Raw genomic sequence first — 20,945 nt, forward strand, 5'->3', positions numbered from 1 at the left:
TCTCTTTCTCTCTCACACTCAGGTTTATATATTCATAATCTATATCAACCAGTATAGACCCAGTCCAGTGTCTCCCTCTCTCTCTTTCTCTCTCACACTCAGGTTTATATATTCATAATCTATTATCAACCAGTATAGACCCAGTTCAACATCTCTCAGATTTATGTATCCGTAATCTATATAAACCAGTATAAACAGAGTTCAACATCTCTCACGTTTATATATTCATAATCTATATCAACCAGTATAGACCCAGTTCAACATCTCTCAGGTTTATGTATCCATAACGTATATAAACCAGTATAAACCCAGTTCAGCATCTCCCAGGTTTATATATTCATAATCTATATTAACCAGTATAAACCCAGTTCAACATATCTTAGGTTTATGTATCAATAATCTATATCAACCAGTATAAACCCAGTCCAATATCTCTCAGGTTTATGTATCCATAACGTATATAAACCAGTATAAACCCAGTCCAGTGTCTCTCTTTCGGGTTTATATATCCCTATATAAACCTAGTCCAGCGTTTCAGGCTTATAGTACTGTAACCATTTTCTATATAAACCAGTATAGACCCAGTTCCACATGTCTCAGGTTTATGTATTCATAACGTATATAACCCAGTATAAATCCAGTATAATGTCTCTCAGGTTTATGTATCCATAAGCTATGTAACCAGTATAAACGCAGTCCAGTCTCTCTCTCTCTCTTTCTCTCTCTCTCTCTGGGTTATATATCTACAACCTATATAAACCAGTATAAACCCAGTCCAGTCTCTCTCTCTCTCTCTCTCTCTCTCTCTCTCTCTCTCTCTCTCTCTCTCTCTCTCTCTCTCTCTCTCAGGCTTATATATCCATAAGCTATATAAACCAGTATAAACCCAGTCCAGGATCCTTAGTATAACTGGTTAAAGTCTTAAACTCTGTGTTTTACACTATAAAAAAGTCTCTGCAATCTCACTTCAGTCATATTTCCCTGTCGTCTCTCCTTCATATTTTGTTCTCCTCCCTTAACCCCTCACCCTTGCTGCTCTTCCAGTCATCAACCTCTCCGTCTCTTTCACTCTGTCTCTTTCAGTGGACGGAGGACTGCAGCGATAAGATAGATGGGAGCTGGTCGTCCTCTCGTGGCAGGGGCTCGTCCAAACCGGTGAGTCTTCTGGACATCTGTTAGGGGTTAGACTGTTGAGTTTTGTAAGTCGACCAATAATTAAAAAAGAAAAGTAGCAGACTGGTCATCGTAGTATCCAAAGCACAAAGTGATTCAGGACGTCTTTATTTGTAGGCTGTTTTATTAGTGTATTAGTTCATTATTAATAATAAAGACCAATAAATCAAGCTATATTTTAATCAGGATACAGATTACATCTCCAGCATTTCACTGCTTTTTAGGCGAAGTAAATCAGTGCACTAATACTTATACATACCATACATGTTGTATTTATAAACCAGTTTAACCCCAGACCAGTGTCTCACTCTCAGGTTTATACATCCATAACCTATATAAACCAGTATGAACCCAGTCCAATGTCTCTCAGGTTTATACACTGATCAGCCATAACATTATGACCACCTGCCTAATATTGTGTTGGTCCCTCTTTTGCTGCCAAAACAGCCCTGACCCTGAGCCCTGACTAAGCATAGACTCCACTCCACCTTCTTCCATTGCTCTGTGGTCCAGTTCTGATGCTCATGTGCCCATTGTTGGCGCTTTCGGTGGTGCTCAGGGGTCAGCATGGGCACCCTGACTGGTCTGTGGCTATGCAGCCCCATACACAACAAACTGATGCACTATGTATTCTGACACCTTTCTATCAGAACCAGCATTAACTTCTTCAGCAATTTGAGCAACAGTAGCTCGTCTGTTGGATCAGATCACGCGGGCCAGCCTTCGCTCCCCACGTGCATCAATGAGCCTTGGTCGTCCATGACCCTGTCGCCGGTTCTCCACTGTTCCTTCCTTGGACCACTTTTGATAGATACTGACCACTGCAGACCGGGAACACCTCACAAGAGGTGCAGTTTTGGAGATGCTCTGATGCCTTTCATCAAACTCGCTCAAATTCTTACGCTTGTCCATTTTTCCTGCTTCTAACACATCAACTTCTCTAATGTCTCTCAGATTTATATATCCTTAACTTAAATAAACCAGTATAAACCCAGTCCAGTGTCTTAGGCTTATATGACCGTAACCTAGGGGCTCATCCAAGCCGGTGAGTCGTCTGGACATCTGTTAAGGGTTGTCTGTGTTGTTACACAGTTGTCATGACTGTGTTGTTACACTGGTTAGTTAGTCCTAATTCTTAAACCGTATTTCTGTGGAAATCCTGGAGACGTAGCTTTACAGTAATTATTGATTCTGGAGCTGAGTTCGTGCAGCGTGGAAGCTCATGTCCATCAGCAGAGCGCTCCTAATTGCTCGAATCCAGCTTCCCTTTTCTCTGCTGGATGATGCCAGGTTTATAGCAGCACCCACGTAATGCACATAATGACCCAGGAGCTGACTCACCAGGTTTTGGCTTCAGTATTAAATAAAAACGGCTAGAAACTGGCACACACCGCTGATCCAAACTGACTTGAAATTAGGCGAATGGGACAAAGCGCACACACACACATCCCACACACACACACACACACACACACACATCCCACACACACCACTGTACCTCATACAGAGTATTGACTGATTAAATTTGGCTCCAAACAGAAACATACTGCATTATAGAATTAAATACACTGGGATTTTATGTTTACACACATTTTAGCATGTTGTTAGTTTTGCGTCAGTGTTTGCGTAAATATTTGAGCAGCAGGCGTGCCGTAAACATGCTAGCAAATTAGCATCTTTAAATAAGCTGAAACTTGTGCATCACTTCGTTGTAAAAAGAGTGAGTGAGAGAGAAAGAGAGAGAGAGAATGAAGTGAAGCTTCACTGCACAATTCTATTTGTTAGTGCCGTTTCATCCAGAGCTTAAGTCAATATAGTACCAGGAGCTCTGGTTGCTATGAGTTACTCGCCCCGTCAGCATTCTGTGTGTGTGTGTGTGTTTGTGTCCAGAGTCGGCATCAGAGCAGGTCATCTGAATCTGTGAAATAAAGCTATTGAGAAATACTTTCACTCAGTCTGTCTGTCTTTCACACACACACACACACACACACACACACACAAGCGTATGTTGTCAAGCATTAACAAACACACAACAAATCACAATCATGCTCATGATGTTGATTAACTTCCTGGCTGTTACAAAGCTCTGACACTGGACACTCCTTACACAGTTAAATAAACGTGTTCTAATAATCCTCTCCATATTAACATTTACACACTGATTTGGACTTGTGTGAGTGATTAGAATTGGAGTCGCTGTTAGAATTAAGGCATTGATTCATCCTCAGGATGGAACTGCTGTCAGAGAAATCATTAACTTCTGACCAATCAGAATTGAGAATTCTTTGTAGCGTTTGTAAGAATCAATAAACATTGGTGTTAGCCCCGCCCACATGGCTGAGTAGAGTATTGAGTAGCTGTCAATCAACATATAATTGAAACATTGAACAAGTGGTCAATGAATTTTTTTTTTCTTTGTTTTTTGGTACCACAGATCTCCCATTGTCTTGTCTTCATCTTCTTCATGTCTTCCTTTCTCTTTCTACAGGATGAGTGGGAACACAGCAGTAACGGAAGTACAGGTTCCAGACCCAGCTCAGGTTCTCGACCCGGATCCGGTTCGAGATCAGGTAGCCATGGACGCAACAAACAGTTCTGTGCACCGTCCAAGGTACATACAGACACACACACACACACACACAGATTGACTGAAATCTGACATGTTTTTTTGTCTCTCTTGTATGTTTAGAACGGAAACAGAGAAGGCTCATTCGACATTCTGGGGACGGACATATGGGCCGCCAACACCATGGACTCCCACGGGTAATCATCATCATCATCATCATCATCCACTCTTTATTATACACACCTGAAAAAGGTTTAAAATAAATTCCAAAGACTCTTTTAACATGGTTTTATTTCACAAACATGATTTAAATTTGTTAAATAATATTTATTTAATAAGCCACAGATCTTTCTGATTCTGAATTCTCCACCAATAGAACACATCACGTCTCAGTTGACTTGGGTGATTGGACATCTAAATATTATAGCTTTGATAGTATGAGGGTTATGAAGGCAAATGACGTTGTACAAGTGTGTGTGTGTGAGTAGAAAATGTAAAACTAAACTATAAGAAATAATTTAAATAAAAATGTAAAACTAGAATATGCGTAATAATTTAAATAAAAATGTAAAACTAGAATATGCGTAATAATTTAAATAAAAAATGTAAAACTAGAATCTAAAATATAAGAAATAATTTAAATAAAAATGTAAAACTAGAATATAAAATATAAGAAATAATTTAAATACAAAATATGAAACTAGAATCTAGCATATAAGAAATACAATTTAAATAAAAATGTAAAACCAGAATATAAAATATAAGAAATAATTTAAATAAAAAAAAGGAAAACTAGAGTCTTAAATATAAGAAACACACTAGAAGAAAATAAGAGTCTAAAATGAAAAGAATATCAGGTATAAAAAGAAAATAAGAAAATAATACAAAATATAAAATAGGCTATCATTACACAATATATAAAAATAAACAACAATAAATTAAAACAGAATAAGAATGGAATAAGCAGAATAGTGCTAGTGAAATGTACAGTGAGATTGGGTGGATGGTTGTGGACAGAATGTAGATACAAGTCGAAATATTTTGCTGTATTATAGCGGCGCCACGTGGGACCTGCAGCCAGAAAAGCTGGATTTCTCACAGTTCCACAGGAAGCAGTACAGAGGAACACCGAAACACCTCCCACACATCGACCGTGAAGGGTGAGTCCACGTTACACACACACACACACACACACACACACACACACAGACAAAGAACTTCACAGAATAATAAAAATGGCACTGTATTAATAACTAAGCCAATGTCTGAAGGTGTAAAGCTTTAATTCAATTCAATTCAATTTATTTTGTATAGCGCCTTTTACAATGAACATTGTCTCAAAGCAGCTTTACAAAAGAAGAAAACAGAGAAAGGGGAGGGGAAAAATGAAAAATAATAATAAAAAATAAAAACAAAAAATAACTAATTAACTAGAAATAAGAATAAATTATTAAATTCTATAATTAGACTATTTTATCCCTAATGAGCAAGCCTGTGGCAATGGGCTTTAGACCTTAAATGAAGAAAAATAACTCCAGATGTTCACGGTCTCATCACGTCATTCTGTCACTCGCGTGAGACGCCATGACTGATCTGTAATACGTGTATGTGGCATAAATAAAAACAAACCCCTCTTTTAAATACATGTCTAAATTCGGTTTTTGTTATTTCTTATATGTAATGATGTGAAGAATTTATTCAGCGTTCCAGCCGCCTTCACTGATGTGTCTGTAGTAAGATGCTGTATATATTTTTTAAAAATGTCGGAATAAAATGTACCCAGGTAACATCGGGTTCTTTCACAGACTATTTAAAATGATCTCGTCATGGATTAGCACAGATTACGTCACCCAGCCGTAGTAGAAGTTGCACTAGTTACGCTCTTAATCCAATTACGGAGGTTTCGCAGGGCACTGATGAGCTAAATACAGTGCTATTGACTGTCCCAATGCTCATCAACACCACTGCTCAAAGTCCATTTTAATCAGTCCTACAGATTTAATATTAATGCATTTTAGTTCTAAACAAGAATAAGGGCTTTATAATGTCAAGCTCTACTGCGCTGTGACTCAGCAGTCCCGCATATCCTCTCTGGGTGATGTGCTGTCATGTTTTAGTTTATAGTGACCTCTAGTGGTGATTTCTGAGAACGCATGTTTTTTGATTAGACTGCCAGCATTTCTAAAACAGTGAGTTATTGTGGAAAAGTAAATTCAGTCATACAGATCAGTTTAGAACTCGTTTCAGCTTTTAAACTATTAGTAATCTTACGAACTTTAACAAGCTTTTGAGTTAGCATTACATGTATAAGAGCAAGCTTTGTGTGAAAATCCTTAATAAATACACTATTGCCAAAAGTTTTGGGACACCCCTCCAAATCATTGAGTACAGGTGTTGTTTTTCAGGGGTTGGGCTCGGCCCCTTAGTTCCAGTGAAAGGAACTCTTAATGCTTCAGCTTCATACCAAGACATTTTGGACAATTTCATGCTCTTTGTGGGAACAGTTTGGAGATGACCCCTTCCTGTTCCAACATGACTGTACACCAGTGACCAAAGCAAGGTCCATAAAGACATGGATGAGTGAGTTTGGTGTGAAGGAACTTGACTGGCCTGCACAGAGTCCTGACCTCAACCCCATAGAACACCTTTGAGATGAATTAGAGTGGAGACTGCGAGCCAGGCCAAATGTTTTGGGACGTCTGCCTTTACATACACATGAATGTAATATGAAGTTGTTACCCCCTTTGCAGCTATAACAGCTTCAACTCTTCTGGGAAAGCCTTCCACAAGGTTTATGGGAATTTTTGACCATCCCACTGGAAGCGCATTTGTGAGGTCAGGCACTGATGTTGGACGAGAAGTCCTGGCTCACAGTCTCCGCTCTAATTCATCCCAAAGGTGTTCTATGGGGTTGAGGTCAGGACTCTGTACAGGCCAGTCAAGTTCCTCCACACTAAACTCACTCATCCATGTCTTTATGGACCTTGCTTTGGTCACTGGTGTGCAGTCATGTTGGAAAAGGAAGGGGTCATCCCCAAACTGTTCCCACAAAGCATGAAATTGTCCAAAATGTCTTGGTATGATGCTGAAGCATTAAGAGTTCCTTTCACTGGAACTAAGGGGCCGAGCCCAACCCCTGAAAAACAACACCTGAATTCAATGATTTGGAGGGGTGTCCCAAAACCTTTGGCAGTAAGGTATAACTTCAGACATACAGCACAAAAAAAAGAGGTGCTTTTCACACGTTTGGCAGGTTTCTACCTCGTGCTGAAATATCTCTCTGTTTGGAAACTCCCTGAAGCTGTTCATTATAAAAGGTATAAAAGTACCTTTTTCACAGCTTTGAATCATTTGTTTGGTTTTACGCTGCGTGTAATTTAAGAAGCCAGAAGCGAGTCTTTACCAAAGCGCACAGAAATCAAATGTTTATCACATCCAGCATCTCATTTATTTTCTGTTCGCTTTTTTTGCATTTCTGCAGCACTACAGCTTTGTCTTTTAGCTCGGTTTGTGCCTTGCAGCTCGCTTCAGCTGCTCATAACTACAAGAAAATTACACCAAACAAGTGGTGAGTGATTCGCTTGCTGCAGTGGAGTCGATTCAGAGTCGATTCTCATTAGAGTTCGCTTGAAATCAGAAGCTGCTTTCTGTATGTGGTGTAAGGTATACGTGTGTGTGTGCATGTGGATGGTGGGATATTTGGTGAAGGTGTGTGTGTGGATAGATGCTAGGGTATGTGGTGAAGGCGTGCGTGTGTGTGTGTGGATGATGGGGTATGTAGTGAAGGTGTGTATCTGTGTGTGGATAGTGGGGTTTGCAGTGGCGGTGTGTGTGTATGGATAGTGGTGGATGTGTTGAAGTTGTGTTCGTGTGTGTGGAAGTTGGGGTATGTGGTGAAGGTGTGTGTGTGGATGTTGGGGTATGTGGTAAAGGTGTGTGTGGATGGTAGGGTATGTGGTGAAGGTGTGGGTGGATGGTGGGGTATGTGGTGAAGGTGTGGGTGTGTGAGGATGCATGGGGTATGTGGTGAAGGTCTGTGTTTGTGGGGAGATGCTGGGGTGTGTTGTGAGGGTGTGTGTGTGTGGGTGTGAGATTGTGTGCATGTGTGTGGATGTGGGGGTTTGTGGTGAAGATGTGTATGTGTGTGTGGATGCTGGGGTGTGTGTGTGGGGAGATGCTGGGGTGTGTTGTGAAGGTGTGTGTGGATGCTGGGGTGTGTTGTGAGGGGGTGTGTGTGTGTGTGTGGTCAGCTCTCACAGTGAGAGAGAGTGAGTCGACTCCATCAGCTGCACTGCAGGACGTGAATCTGTACATGCTGTAGTAAGAGTTTGGTTAATAAATGTTTTCTGGCTCGAGTCTCTCTGATGAACCTGCGTGGATCTGATGTGGTCAGTGTTGTTGACCTGCGTGGATCTGATGTGGTCAGTGTTGTTGACCTGCGTGGATCTGATGTGGTCAGTGTTGTTGACCTGCGTGGATCTGATGTGGTCAGTGTTGTTGACCTGCGTGGATCTGATGTGGTCAGTGTTGTTGACCTGCGTGGATCTGATGTGGTCAGTGTTGTTGACCTGCGTGGATCTGACGTGGGCAGTGTTGTTGACCTGCGTGGATCTGATGTGGGCAGTGTTGTTGACCTGCGTGGATCTGATGTGGGCAGTGTTGTTGACCTGTGTGGATCTTTCTGCTTTGTTTCCTCAGAATGATGAAGAGCAGATACGATGATGACACTATTGATCTGAATGACATTGAGAAGTTCCTGCCCGGCCTCCCAGTAAGTCTCTTGTTGTTTTATATTGCGAACGTGTTAAATGTGTGTAGCTGCACACACACTACAGATATCCAGTGTTACTGTTATCATCTGCTGCTTCTTGTGGAATATTTTCGGTGCAATGTCTCCCTCTGGTGGACGGAGCTGGAATGACGTTAATAGGATTTTTTGGATCAATACTGACATCTAGCGGCGGTTTATAATTATGACTAGATAATCATTAAATAGATAGAAAAAGTGTTGGTTGTCATTTAGTCTGCAAACTAATGACTCCATTGATGAGCATGATCCATTGATGAGTTTCTATAATAACAAAACTTCTCAGTATCCTGGCAGGAGGGAGTTTATAGCTGCTGTGGTGAAATTGATAACTGGAACTAACTTGTCACTGATGTCCCGTGATGTTCCATACCAAAATTATGAGGTGTAATTTTTTAATAACTATATTGAACAGAATTCTTTGGCAAATTGCTGTGGTGTAAGAGGAATAAAGCACATAGGGATTATATAAGAATCATCATTCATTAATTTCTAATATCACATACTGACGTGTTTCATACTGATCCCACTGATCCTATTTTTTTTTTTTAAATTTCACGACGGGATAAAACACACCAAATTTAATAAAGCATCTCTCAGTACTGGTCTGATCCTCCATACCAGCATCCTAAGCTGAAAAAAGACTTAATGAGCTGCTGCTGTTGGAGAGAATGACCAATCAGAATCCTCCAATCAGGATCCTCCAATCAGAATCGACCAATGAAAATCGACCAATCAGCATCCACCAATCAGAATCCTCCAGTCAGAATCCTTTAATCAGAATCCACTAATCAGAATCCAGGATCGTTAGACAATAGAGTGTAACTAAACTCATGGGCTTGCGTTGCATTTTCATTCCAGATGATTATATTGATGTATGTTTAACACACACACACACACACACACACACACAGAGAGAGCTGAGAGAGGTGACAGCAGACAGCAGGTTGGATAAGAGCGTGAGGAGAAGCATCCTGGTGCCACTCCTTTAGCACTTTGTTTATTAAACATAAACCACTATGACATCATACTTTACACACTTTCTCTCTCACTCACACACACACACACACACACAAGCACACACACCACACACATCCTGTCTGGTTGCTTGGCATTGGAAGGGCAAAAGGCCGTCTGAGGTCCTAAACCTTGTATAAGTGTCTGGGTGTGTGCCCACAGGCTGCGTGTGTGTGTGTGTGTGTGTCCTCGCTACACCTTACCCACGTCAGAGTCTGCCCAGCCATGCTAACGCCAGCCATTGTTCTCCTCAGAGTGACGCTCATCCCCTCTCTCATCTCTCTTTCTCTGTCACTGTGTGTGTGTGTGTGTGTGTGTGTGTGTGTGTGTGTGGGGATAACATCATCAAGGTCCCAGTTATGCAATAGATGTGTTTGAACAGTGAAGTTATTTCATTAAGATATTCACCAATTATTAACAGAGTAAATGAAGTCTGATAGTCGGATATCGTACAAACGTGTGTGTGTAATGTGTTTATGGCCACGTGAAGGGTTTTCTCCATCCATATTGTGTTTGCGTGTGTTACGTGTGTGTGTGTGTTACGTGTATAACGTGTGTGTGTGTTCTACGTGTGTGAGTTCTTCCGGGCTGAGATGGATGGTGTCATTCCTGGAATCTCTCAAGGGTCACAGCCCTGTGTGTGTGTGTGTGTGTGTGTGTGTGTGTGAACCTGCTACATACATAACAAGCTGCAGAGAGACTGAAGGAAGTTGATGTAACATAAGCAATAACAGAAACAGCTTGTGTTATAGACATTTCACATCACTGACCGTAACAATAAATGGATAAAGTGTATGATGCTCTTGAATAAATAGGACAGGTGTGGTGTAGGAGGAATAAAGCGCTTCAGGATGTGCGATTTTCGGAAAACAATCAACTCGAGTGAGCGTGTTTGGTTTATGTTGTTGATTATTTCCTGCGAGTTGAATATTTGGTGTAGATAATATAGTAATAACATGGTAATAATATAGTTGTGTCAGGTCGAGTCACATAAATAGTTTGCTCTCCCAGCAAGACGTTTATCATCTGGTTGCTATAGCGATGTAATTGGATTGTTCTTCACTTCAGTTCTCACTTTTTCTCTTCGATCCGCTCACACCCTCGTTCAAAGGTCATCACCGAAGTGGCGTACTTTCCCCTGAATCTGAAAAGCCTCAGCAGCGTGCACTCGTTTTCTCTGCCGCGTTTACGTTTAGGTAACGGCGTTAGCGCGACGTGACACGATCACCCATAGCCGTGACCCTCGACTTCCCTTTCGACACACATCTCCCTCCCTCAGCTGTTCTCTCCACCCAGTTCCCCGTATTCACAGCCTAAAGGACCCAAATCTCTAAAGGACCCAGATAGGAAGAGACACTTCTCTCACACACACACACACACACACACACACAGACGCTTTCTTGGAAACTGTCTTCTCAGTCTGATAATCTTGAGAATAAGGTCAACACACACATTTCTACCAGGAAGCAGATTCTCTTGAAAATGGTCATTAAAGCAGTGGTCAGGAGCGCGCTAATGTCCAGAAATATCTGTAAGCGCTCGGAATAATATTCCTCACATCTGGTTCTTCATCAAGCACGTCTTGATCCGCCACTTTTTCCCGCGAACGTTTCGTCGAAACGTCTCAACGACAATAACGGGCTCGCAGCCAAGAGCGTTTGGCATCAGCCTGCAGTCACACACTCTCACCGCTCACGTACACACAGACACCGGCGTCCAAGCGGGGCCAATATTAAAGGAGAAATTGATCAGAGTGATTCAGTAGCAGGCCAGTCTGACCATCCTCAATTTGACTCGTGAGTCACGATTCGTGATTCGTTCAGCGACAGGAGGGATGTCATTATCAGCAAAATGCGATGTTTTCAGTCGGACGTCACTTGGGAGCGGGTGAAGAAACCGCTAAACAGAAACAGTTTTAAGGAACGTGTTATAAGCATGTTATAGAGGAGATTTATTTTTGTTTATTCACTCATCATTTCTCTTCATTCAGCTCTGTAAATGGTCACAAGATCAGTTCTGGGTTATTTTCATGGTATAAAATAATACTTTTATATTTCTTAGCTACCATTAGACTCTCTCTCTCTCTCGGTCTCTCTCTGTCTCTCTCTCACACTCACACACACACACACACACATAACCCTGTTTATTCCTGTGATGCCATGGGAATAATTATCACTGTATCATAATTTTCAGTGACTTTGTGCAAGTACTTGTTTTAAACAATGTCAGCTGTGTGTGTGTGTGTTTGTGTGTGTGTGTTTGTGTGTGTGTGTTTGTGTGTGTGTGTTTGTGTGTGTGTGTGTGTCTGGCGGCTCCAGTGTGATAGGCCAGTCTGCAAGGACGTGTCCGGTTCCTGCTGAACAAAAGCGATGGCCATTCTGACCCACCGAGCTACGTGCAGCCAGGCAGGACCCTGCAGTACAGTACTGCTGAGAGAGAGAGAGAGAGAGAGAGAGAGAAGGACTGGTTTTGTGACAATAACCTTCACATACTTTAAAAGAAATATTTTTAAATTTTTCTCCATCATAGCTTTGTCGGATAACACGACCACGCTTGGCACGAAGATGTAGGTGCTGTGAGATGGGTAGTAGGTGAGACAGAATTAGAGAGAGACAGGAAGAGGTAGGTGTGGGAGCCATTTTGGTGAAAGGTTTACCGGGCAGTGAGAATGATGAGAGAGAGTGAGAGAGAAAAGGAGCCAGACAGAGAGAGAGAGAGAGAGATAAGGAGACAGACAGGCAACAAAAGAGACCTAAGGAAATGAAACATTCCTGAAAGAGCAAGGGGGAGAGAGGGAAAGACAGACACAGATTGGGAAAGGCACAGAGAGAGGGAGAGTCAGAAAGAAAGAGACAGAGAGGGAGACAGACAGACAGTGAGGGGGGAGAGAGAGAGACACAGACAGCAAGACAGAGAGGGAGACAGGCAGACAGAGATGGGGGAGAGAGAGGGAGACAGTGAGACAGACAGGGGGAGAGAGAGGGAGACTGACAGAGATTGGGAGAGGCACAGAGAGAGGGACAGTCAGAAAGAGAGACAGACAGATGGGGAGAGAGAGGGGGACAGACAGAGAGGGGGAGAGAGAGGGACACAGACAGCGAGACGGGGAGAGAGAGGGACACAGACAGAGAGACGGGGAGAGAGAGACAGAGAGAGGAGGAGAAAGAGGGAGACAGACAGAGAGTGGGGGAAGGAGAGAGGGAGACAGACAGAGAGGGGGGAGAGAGAGGGAGACGGACAGAGAGGGGGGAGAGAGAGGGAGACAGACAGAGAGGGGGGAGAGAGAGGGAGACAGACAGAGAGGAGGGAGAGAGAGGGAGACAGACAGAGAGGGGGGAGAGAGAGGGAGACAGACAGAGAGGGGGGAGAGAGAGGGAGACAGACAGAGAGACAGGGAGAGAGAGGGAGACAGATAGAGAGACGGAGAGAGAGAGGGAGTTTTCTTCTAGAGAACAATAAAGATGTCAGAGAGTGTCACCCTCCCCTTCACCCCTCAGTCCCTTTCCTGTGATTGTGAGAGATTTGTGCATTCTGTCAGGGCTACTGTAGGCTGCTAATTTAACACACACACACACACACACACACACCATCTCTGACACATCACATTCACATACCTGCGTACTCCCACATTTCTCCGTACCCTTTCACCCAGATGTTTGTCCCCCTGTCCTCCTGTCCGTCACCGAGCCTCAGACGCGAGGTGTTTCTCTCCACGCTAACGGCGAGTCCAGGGGGCTTTTTCTTCTCCTGATGTTATAATTAAATCAGCTCACACAACGCTCGCGCTGTAACCATAGTAACGCTCTTACCAGCCATAGCTACTATCGGCTAACAAGCTGTGTAGATTAGATTCATCAGCAGCAGCAGTGCAGATCGTCTCCAGACTGGAGAAAGTGCGGTGATGAGGAGGATGTTGGAGAGATTCTCTTTAACACACACCTTGTCCTCTGCATGGATGTGGTTTAAGAGGAAGTAAATGCTTTGGGAAGTGCTGTGATAGAAAAATAATCAACCTCGGGGGGGGGGTTTGCTTTACAAAGGTGCTGAGATGAGAGAGTGGGAGAGAAGGGAGGGGGGTGGAGAGGGAGAACGAGTGAGAGATGGAGAAAGAGAGAGAGAAAGCATGAGAATGAGAGATGGGGAGATGGAGAGAGAGAAAGCATGAGAGGAAGAGAGTGTAAAAGAAATACATCAGCACCTCCTGACCAATCAGGACGCAGCTCTCTGGGTGTTCAGCCGGGTTAAAGAATTTGTAAAACAACTCTCTCACCCTTCTGTCTCTGTCCTTAACTCTCTCACTCCTCTGTCTCTGTCCTTAACTCTCTCACTCCTACGTCTCTGTCCTTAACTCTCTCACTCCTCCGTCTCTGTCCTTAACTCTCTCACCCCTCCGTCTCTGTCCTTAACTCTCTCACCCCTCCGTCTCTGTCCTTAACTCTCTCACCCTTCTGTCTCTGTCCTTAACTCTCTCACTCCTCTGTCTCTGTCCTTAACTCTCTCACTCCTACGTCTCTGTCCTTAACTCTCTCACCCCTCCGTCTCTGTCCTTAACTCTCTCACCCCTCCGTCTCTGTCCTTAACTCTCTCACCCCTCCGTCTCTGTCCTTAACTCTCTCACTCCTCCGTCTCTGTCCTTAACTCTCTCACCCCTCCTTCTCTGTCCTTAACTCTCTCACTCCTCCGTCTCTGTCCTTAACTCTCTCACTCCTCCGTCTCTGTCCTTAACTCTCTCACCCCTCCGTCTCTGTCCTTAACTCTCTCACCCCTCCGTCTCTGTCCTTAAATCTCTCACCCCTCCGTCTCTGTCCTTAAATCTCTCACCCCTCCGTCTTTGTCCTTAACTCTCTCACCCCTCCGTCTCTGTCCTTAACTCTCTCACCCCTACGTCTCTGTCCTTAACTCTCTCACTCCTCCGTCTCTGTCCTTAACTCTCTCACTCCTCCGTCTCTGTCCTTAACTCTCTCACCCCTCCGTCTCTGTCCTTAACTCTCTCACCCCTCCGTCTCTGTCCTTAAATCTCTCACCCCTCCGTCTCTGTCCTTAAATCTCTCACCCCTCCGTCTCTGTCCTTAACTCTCTCACCCCTCCGTCTCTGTCCTTAACTCTCTCACCCCTCCGTCTCTGTCCTTAACTCTCTCACCCCTCCGTCTCTGTCCTTAACTCTCTCACCCTTCCCTCGCTGTCCTTAAATCTCTCACCCCTCCGTCTCTGTCCTTAAATCTCTCACCCTTCCCTCGCTGTCCTTAAATCTCTCACCCCTCTGTCTCTGTCCTTATCAAACCACCAACACTTTCGTCTCCTTCCTTCCTGTCAGAGGCAGCGTGCTTCACCTCCTCAGGCGCTCAGCATGCGGCGTTCAAAGATTTCAGGGAAACGCTGCAGTTTTATTTATGCGCATCACCCACCCTCATCCTCTCTCCCTCTCTCTCTCTCTTCTCTCTCTCTCTATTGCTATCTCTTCTCTCTCTCTTTCCCTCTCTCCCTTTCTCTCTCCCTCTCTCCTTTTCTTTCTCCCTCTCTCTCTTCTCTCTCTCTCTCTCTCTCTCTCCCTTTCTCTCTCCTTCTCTTCATTTCTTTCTCCCTCACTCCCTCTCTCTCTCTCACCCCCCCCACTCTGTCTCCTTCTTCTAATTATTTTTCTGTAGTCTTTGTTTCCTCTGTGTGTGTGTGTGTGTGTGTGTGTGTTTAATTTTTACAGGCCACCACAGACTGTTCTACAGAGAGAGGACAAGAAAATGGAAAGCTTGTTAGAGAGGTCAAACATCACAAGCATTTCCTCTCACTTCCTGCTTCAGAGAGTTGGGTGTCTCCGCTTTTCTTCCGCTCTTCTCGCTCCGTTTTTCGGAAATGCCTGAGAAAAGTCACGGGGAATAACTCTGTGAGGGGGCGGGAAAAAGTCCCGGCGTATAGCATTGTAGACATGCATTGTTGCTGTGTGTGTGTGTGTGTGTGTGTGTGTGAGAGAGAGAGAGCGAGAGAGAGAGAGAGAGACTCAGGGTGATGTAGTGCAGATGGAAGTTTGACTGAAGAGCAACTGAGAGAACAATGGAGGTCAAGGCTTGTGTGAATGTCCTTAAATGTAATAAGATCATATCGCTGAAGACAGAGGGGGGGCATGGGAAGCCACCTCAAACATTCTCACAAACACACACACTCTTCCGGATAACACATTCCTGAGTCTTGGCAATGTAACGGACAGCGTCATGTGGCTTTGATCGTATCCCAGGATTCAGTTTCAGCATTACAGTTCGAGGTGTGTGTACGTGACTGGGGTTTAATCCCGCTCACACCCGCTCCATCTCTTCTTCCTTTTCTTTCTCTAGAACTATTTTACTATATTACTATATTAAACTTTTTATTATATGAACTATATTAAAATAATAAAGGATATTTCATTGTAACCGAAGTATTGCTACATCCCAGTTTTCCCCCAGTTTGTGGAGGATACCATTTCCAAGGCGTTCTATCCAAAGTGGAAAGCGCTATCCGCCGTCTTCCGCATACACGAGCTCACAGAAGCACACGATTGGCCGGTGTTCACTGTGATTGACAGAGGAAAGACCGAGAATGCCCCTCCCACCTAGAGGGTTTTGCGTTATAAGGATACGAACCCCCGATCTTCAGACAACCGGGCCAAAAAGTTTATCTAGAAAGACGTTTATACGCTTAGCGCCATGTCTGATCCCGCGACCCCATGATGTTTATCTGTTTATAGCTACGTAGTCGAATGCCTGTGAGACAAGTTAGTTATAACTAAGCTATCACTTCCTGCACCAGCCTTTACTTTTTCATACAAGTCCCTGTGTATGAGTGGTTGCTATGGAAACCGGGATATTCCGTGTAAATGTAAAGCTGTGATTTTTGAATTGCAGCCAAGCTGAAGTTATGGAGCATTGATCAACATCTTGTGACCAACCAAAATCGTTTGTTATATTGAATCTGTGTGTGTGTGTGTGTGTGTGTGTGTGTGAGAGAGAGAGAGAGAGAGAGAGAGTGAGAGATAGAGCAAGAGTGAGCATCGACCTCTGCCCTGTGGAATGTGATGCTGCGCGCTCATGCAGCTCGTACCGTCTGCAGGTCAAGCGTCTTTTCTCTTCGCTCTCGCACACAAGCCATTCCAACTCCGTTATATTCCTGAATTTGTGCCGCGTTTAATCTTACAGATAAGCGTGGATTATGTAGGTCACAGACTTGTTTATTTGCCTCCTCCTAAAAACAAAGCCGAGGCTGTAACAGTGCCAGACGTTCCCCCTCGCCAGCTCTGCGCCCTCCTTTTCCTCAAAGCTTTGGGCAAATATTGACATATTTTGCAGCTTTGAAGACAGGGCGAACGCTGCAGAGTTTAGATTCTCATCTGGACTCCATTAGCGAGCCGGATTAGGGCTAATGATATCCTACAGGAAAACAACGGTAGCTAAACATGCAACTCCAACCTCTCCTTCTCCTTCACCCTCCCTCCCTCTTCTCCTTCTCCTTCTTCTTCTGCCTCTCGTTCTCACTCTTTTCTCCTTGAAGTTGCGCCTAACTAAATCAGACGAATTTGAGAACTTCCTCTACTTGCAGCCGTTTTCTCTGCAAACTTTGTCTATTTCTTTCTTTCTTTTTTTTTTTGGTTGTTGTTTCTCAGTCGTTCTGTGCCACACTGTGTACCCCTTTGGCCTCGTTGGCGTGCGGGGGTGGGATTTAGCGTCAAAAGCCCTTATTACCGTGCCGACGAGGCAAAGCAGCCTATTGCACGAGCTGCCTGCCTCCGCATCTGCGTCCAATCAGAGCGAGCCAATCAGCATTCAGCGGTTTGGCTGCAGTAAGAAAAGAGAAGGGGGGAAAAAAATTCTCCTGAGGAGAAACTGTGCATGTATGTGTGTGTGAGCAACTTGGAAACACACACACACACACACACACACACAGACACACATCTAGTGCAAGGCATAGTTTTTGGTGTGTAATGCTATAGACGAGTTAAAAAGGTGTTGAACTTAACTTCAGGCCATTGATCTGAAGGTCTCATGTGCTTATATATGCATTAACACACACACACACACACACACGCACGCACACATCCTCATCATTACTCCACAGTTTGGTGCTTGGTCCCCGTGGAAACCCGGTGGCACTAGCTCTGCTTTCCTGCTAGTTTGAGCCTGATTGGCACGTCTGCACCAGCAGCCGACGAGCCTGGCAGAGCGGAAACCTCCCTCCAGGCTGCTTTTTTTTTTCAACATTCGGCTGGAACATTGCAGCCTTCCCTCCATTCCTGCGCTTTATCTGCGCTCATGGCTTGAGAGGCGGGTTTGGCAGAAAGCACAGCGTTTCTGTATGAGCCTGATACGGGAAGACAGAAAGAACGAGAGATTGTAGAGTACTCAAAGAGATGTCTCCGACTTCTTCTTCTTAGTATTATTGTTATTATTATTATGTCTTCTGGCTTCGATTAAATAAGCATCCCAGAGTGTTAACTTTTTTTCCGAACATTAGCAGCTTCCTTCGGCGTGTTTGTCTTCCCGTTTGATTGACGGACGAAGAACTCGGAGGGAAAGTTCGGCCAGAAATAAAGCCTGCTCTTAAAGAAAGTTCTCTCTGAGGCTCGGGGTCTGGTGGGCGAAGTTTCCTGAGCTTTAAAGTGACAAGTCTTCTCTCACCCAAAATGTTTTCCGGTCCACGCAGCTCTTCAGTGATGTCACGATGCGGTTTAGGAGAAATTACAGCACTGTAATCTGTAAACATGACCAGAACGTCACCATGGAGATGAAAACTTGGAGGCAGCCATATTGGATGAGCAGATTGACAGACTGACTTTTAGCTCATAGTGAAAGCAAGACAATGTTTAATGCTTTCTTACTGATTCTCTCTCTCTCTCTCTCTCTCTCTCTCTCAGGTTTTCCCGCCATTGCCTAACGAAGCCGAGATTGCGCATACCAAAAAGCTCTTCCGCCGCCGCCGACACGACCGCCGGTGAGTCTACAACCCCCCCGACCTCCCCCCACCACCACCACCACCACCAAAAAGGAAAATTCAGCACGTCACCAGAGTGCCAATGTTTTCTTACGTCTAGGCAAAGCGAGCCTGACAGAACAGAGCAGTTCCCACCGGTCCTTCTCTCCCATACCCTCTTTTCCCAAGCCAAAACATTTAGAACAGGAATTTTGGCTTTAGTCTGTGCAAAAGGAGGAAAAGGAAATGCATCAAACACACCGTAACACTTTCCACGAGCCGCTTGTGGAAATATTGTGCTTGGATTAAGAGGTTTAATCAAGCTTCAGTAACGTGAGAGAGAATCCTGCAGCACCCCGAGTGCCTGCGACTAGCCGTCCCTTTATTTCCCACATAATCTGCGTCTTTCATCTGCAAATGCGACTCCTTATTTTATTATTATTTTTTATTATTTTTTTTTCCCCTTTTACTTGATGTCACTGGAAAGTTCGAGTCAGTTGCAGTTTGCCGTTGCTAAGAAACAGCTTAAAAAGAAAATATTTTGGTCTCCGTGTGGACGAAGGGAGGCCTGGGAGACAAAAGCAAAGCCTTTTTTTGTTTTTTTTGCCGTTCTTCAGGCACGCAGGACAGAGGATCTCGTCCTCCCTCGTCTCTAATAGCTTGACCTGGAGTTTACACAAAACATCAGCGCTGATAAATATTACTCTTTTTTTTATTTTTGGCTTAAACTAGCAATAAAAATTCTCAAGGCTACCTCAAGGGGTGTGTTGGTTGATTCAGTGATGATGATTAGTCCTAACCTCAGTGTCAGAGCGATGTACTGATTTAAAATGTGTACAAGCAAAGAGACTGGAGAAGTGTGCTTGAAAGCAGAGGCCACACCTCCTTATTGTGACTGACTGATGCAGAGACCACGCCTCCTTATTGTGCCTGACAGACACAGAATACAGAGGCCACACCTCCTTATTGTCACTGACACATAATGAATACAGAGGCCACACGTTCTTATTGTGACTGTGATGCAGAGGCCACACCTCCGTATTATGATGGACAGATACAGAGACCACACCTCCCTATTGTGACTGATAGATAGAGGCCACACCTCCTTATTGTGACTGACAGATATAGAGGCCACACCTCTTTATTGTGACTAACATGCATAGATATAGAGCAACCAACATTTTCATTCCATATCGACATTTTCATATACAGAATACAGAGGCCACACCTCCTTATTGTCACTGACAGATACAGAATACAGAGGCCACACCTCCTTATTGTCACTGACAGATACAGAATACAGAGGCCACACCTCTTTGTCACTGACAGATACAGAATACAGAGGCCACACCTCCTTATCGTCACTGACAGATACAGAATACAGAGGCCACACCTCCTTATTGTCACTGACAGATACAGAATACAGAGGCCACACCTCCTTATTGTCACTGACAGATACAGAATACAGAGGCCACACCTCCTTATTGTCACTGACAGATACAGAATACAGAGGCCACACCTCCTTATTGTCACTGACAGATACAGAATACAGAGGCCACACCTCCTTATTGTCACTGACAGATACAGAATACAGAGGCCACACCTCCTTATTGTGACTGACAGATATAGAGGCCACACCTCTTTATTGTGACTAACATGCATAGATATAGAGCAACCAACATTTTCATTCCATATCGACATTTTCATATACAGAATACAGAGGCCACACCTCCTTATTGTCACTGACAGATACAGAATACAGAGGCCACACCTCCTTATTGTCACTGACAGATACAGAATACAGAGGCCACACCTCTTTGTCACTGACAGATACAGAATACAGAGGCCACACCTCCTTATCGTCACTGACAGATACAGAATACAGAGGCCACACCTCATTATTGTGACTGACATGCATAGATATAGAGGCCACACCAACATTATCATACTTATACACTATATTGCCAAAAGTATTCGCTCACCTGCCTTGACTCGAATATGAACTTAAGTGACATCCCATTCCTAATCCATAGGGTTCAATATGACGTCGGTCCACCCTTTGCAGCTATAACAGCTTCAACTCTTCTGGGAAGACTGTCCACAAGGTTTAGGAGTGTGTTTATGGGAATTTTTGACCATTCTTCCAGAAGCGTATTTGTGAGGTCACACACTGATGTTGGACGAGAAGGCCTGGCTCTCAGTCTCCACTCTAATTCATCCCAAAGGTGTTCTATCGGGTTGAGGTGCAGGCCAGTCAAGTTCCTCCACACCAGACTCTGTCATCCATGTCTTTATGGACCTTGCTTTGGTCACTGGTGCACAGTCATGTTGGAAGAGGAAGGGGCCAGCTCCAAACTGTTCCCACAAAGTTGGGAGCATGGAATTGTCCAAAATGTCTTGGTATGCTGAAGCATTCAGAGTTCCTTTCACTGGAACTAAGGGGCCAAGCCC

General features: G+C 44.1%; 1 protein-coding gene across 3 annotated transcripts in view; it reads left to right on the forward strand.

The window, feature by feature from the left end:
* ctif (CBP80/20-dependent translation initiation factor) overlaps window positions 1-20,945 on the forward strand; it is a 66,944-nt gene that overhangs the window by 8,265 nt on the left and 37,734 nt on the right. For all 3 annotated transcript variants that reach the window (XM_058415273.1, XM_058415272.1, XM_058415274.1), the window contains exons 3-8: window positions 1,084-1,155; window positions 3,662-3,784; window positions 3,863-3,936; window positions 4,795-4,899; window positions 8,438-8,510; window positions 18,439-18,515. In XM_058415273.1, coding sequence (XP_058271256.1) covers window positions 1,084-1,155; window positions 3,662-3,784; window positions 3,863-3,936; window positions 4,795-4,899; window positions 8,438-8,510; window positions 18,439-18,515 — 524 coding nt within the window. The remainder of the gene's footprint in view (window positions 1-1,083; window positions 1,156-3,661; window positions 3,785-3,862; window positions 3,937-4,794; window positions 4,900-8,437; window positions 8,511-18,438; window positions 18,516-20,945) is intronic.

The sequence above is a fragment of the Hemibagrus wyckioides genome, linkage group LG18, assembly GCF_019097595.1.
Source record: "Hemibagrus wyckioides isolate EC202008001 linkage group LG18, SWU_Hwy_1.0, whole genome shotgun sequence".
Lineage (NCBI taxonomy): Eukaryota > Metazoa > Chordata > Actinopteri > Siluriformes > Bagridae > Hemibagrus > Hemibagrus wyckioides.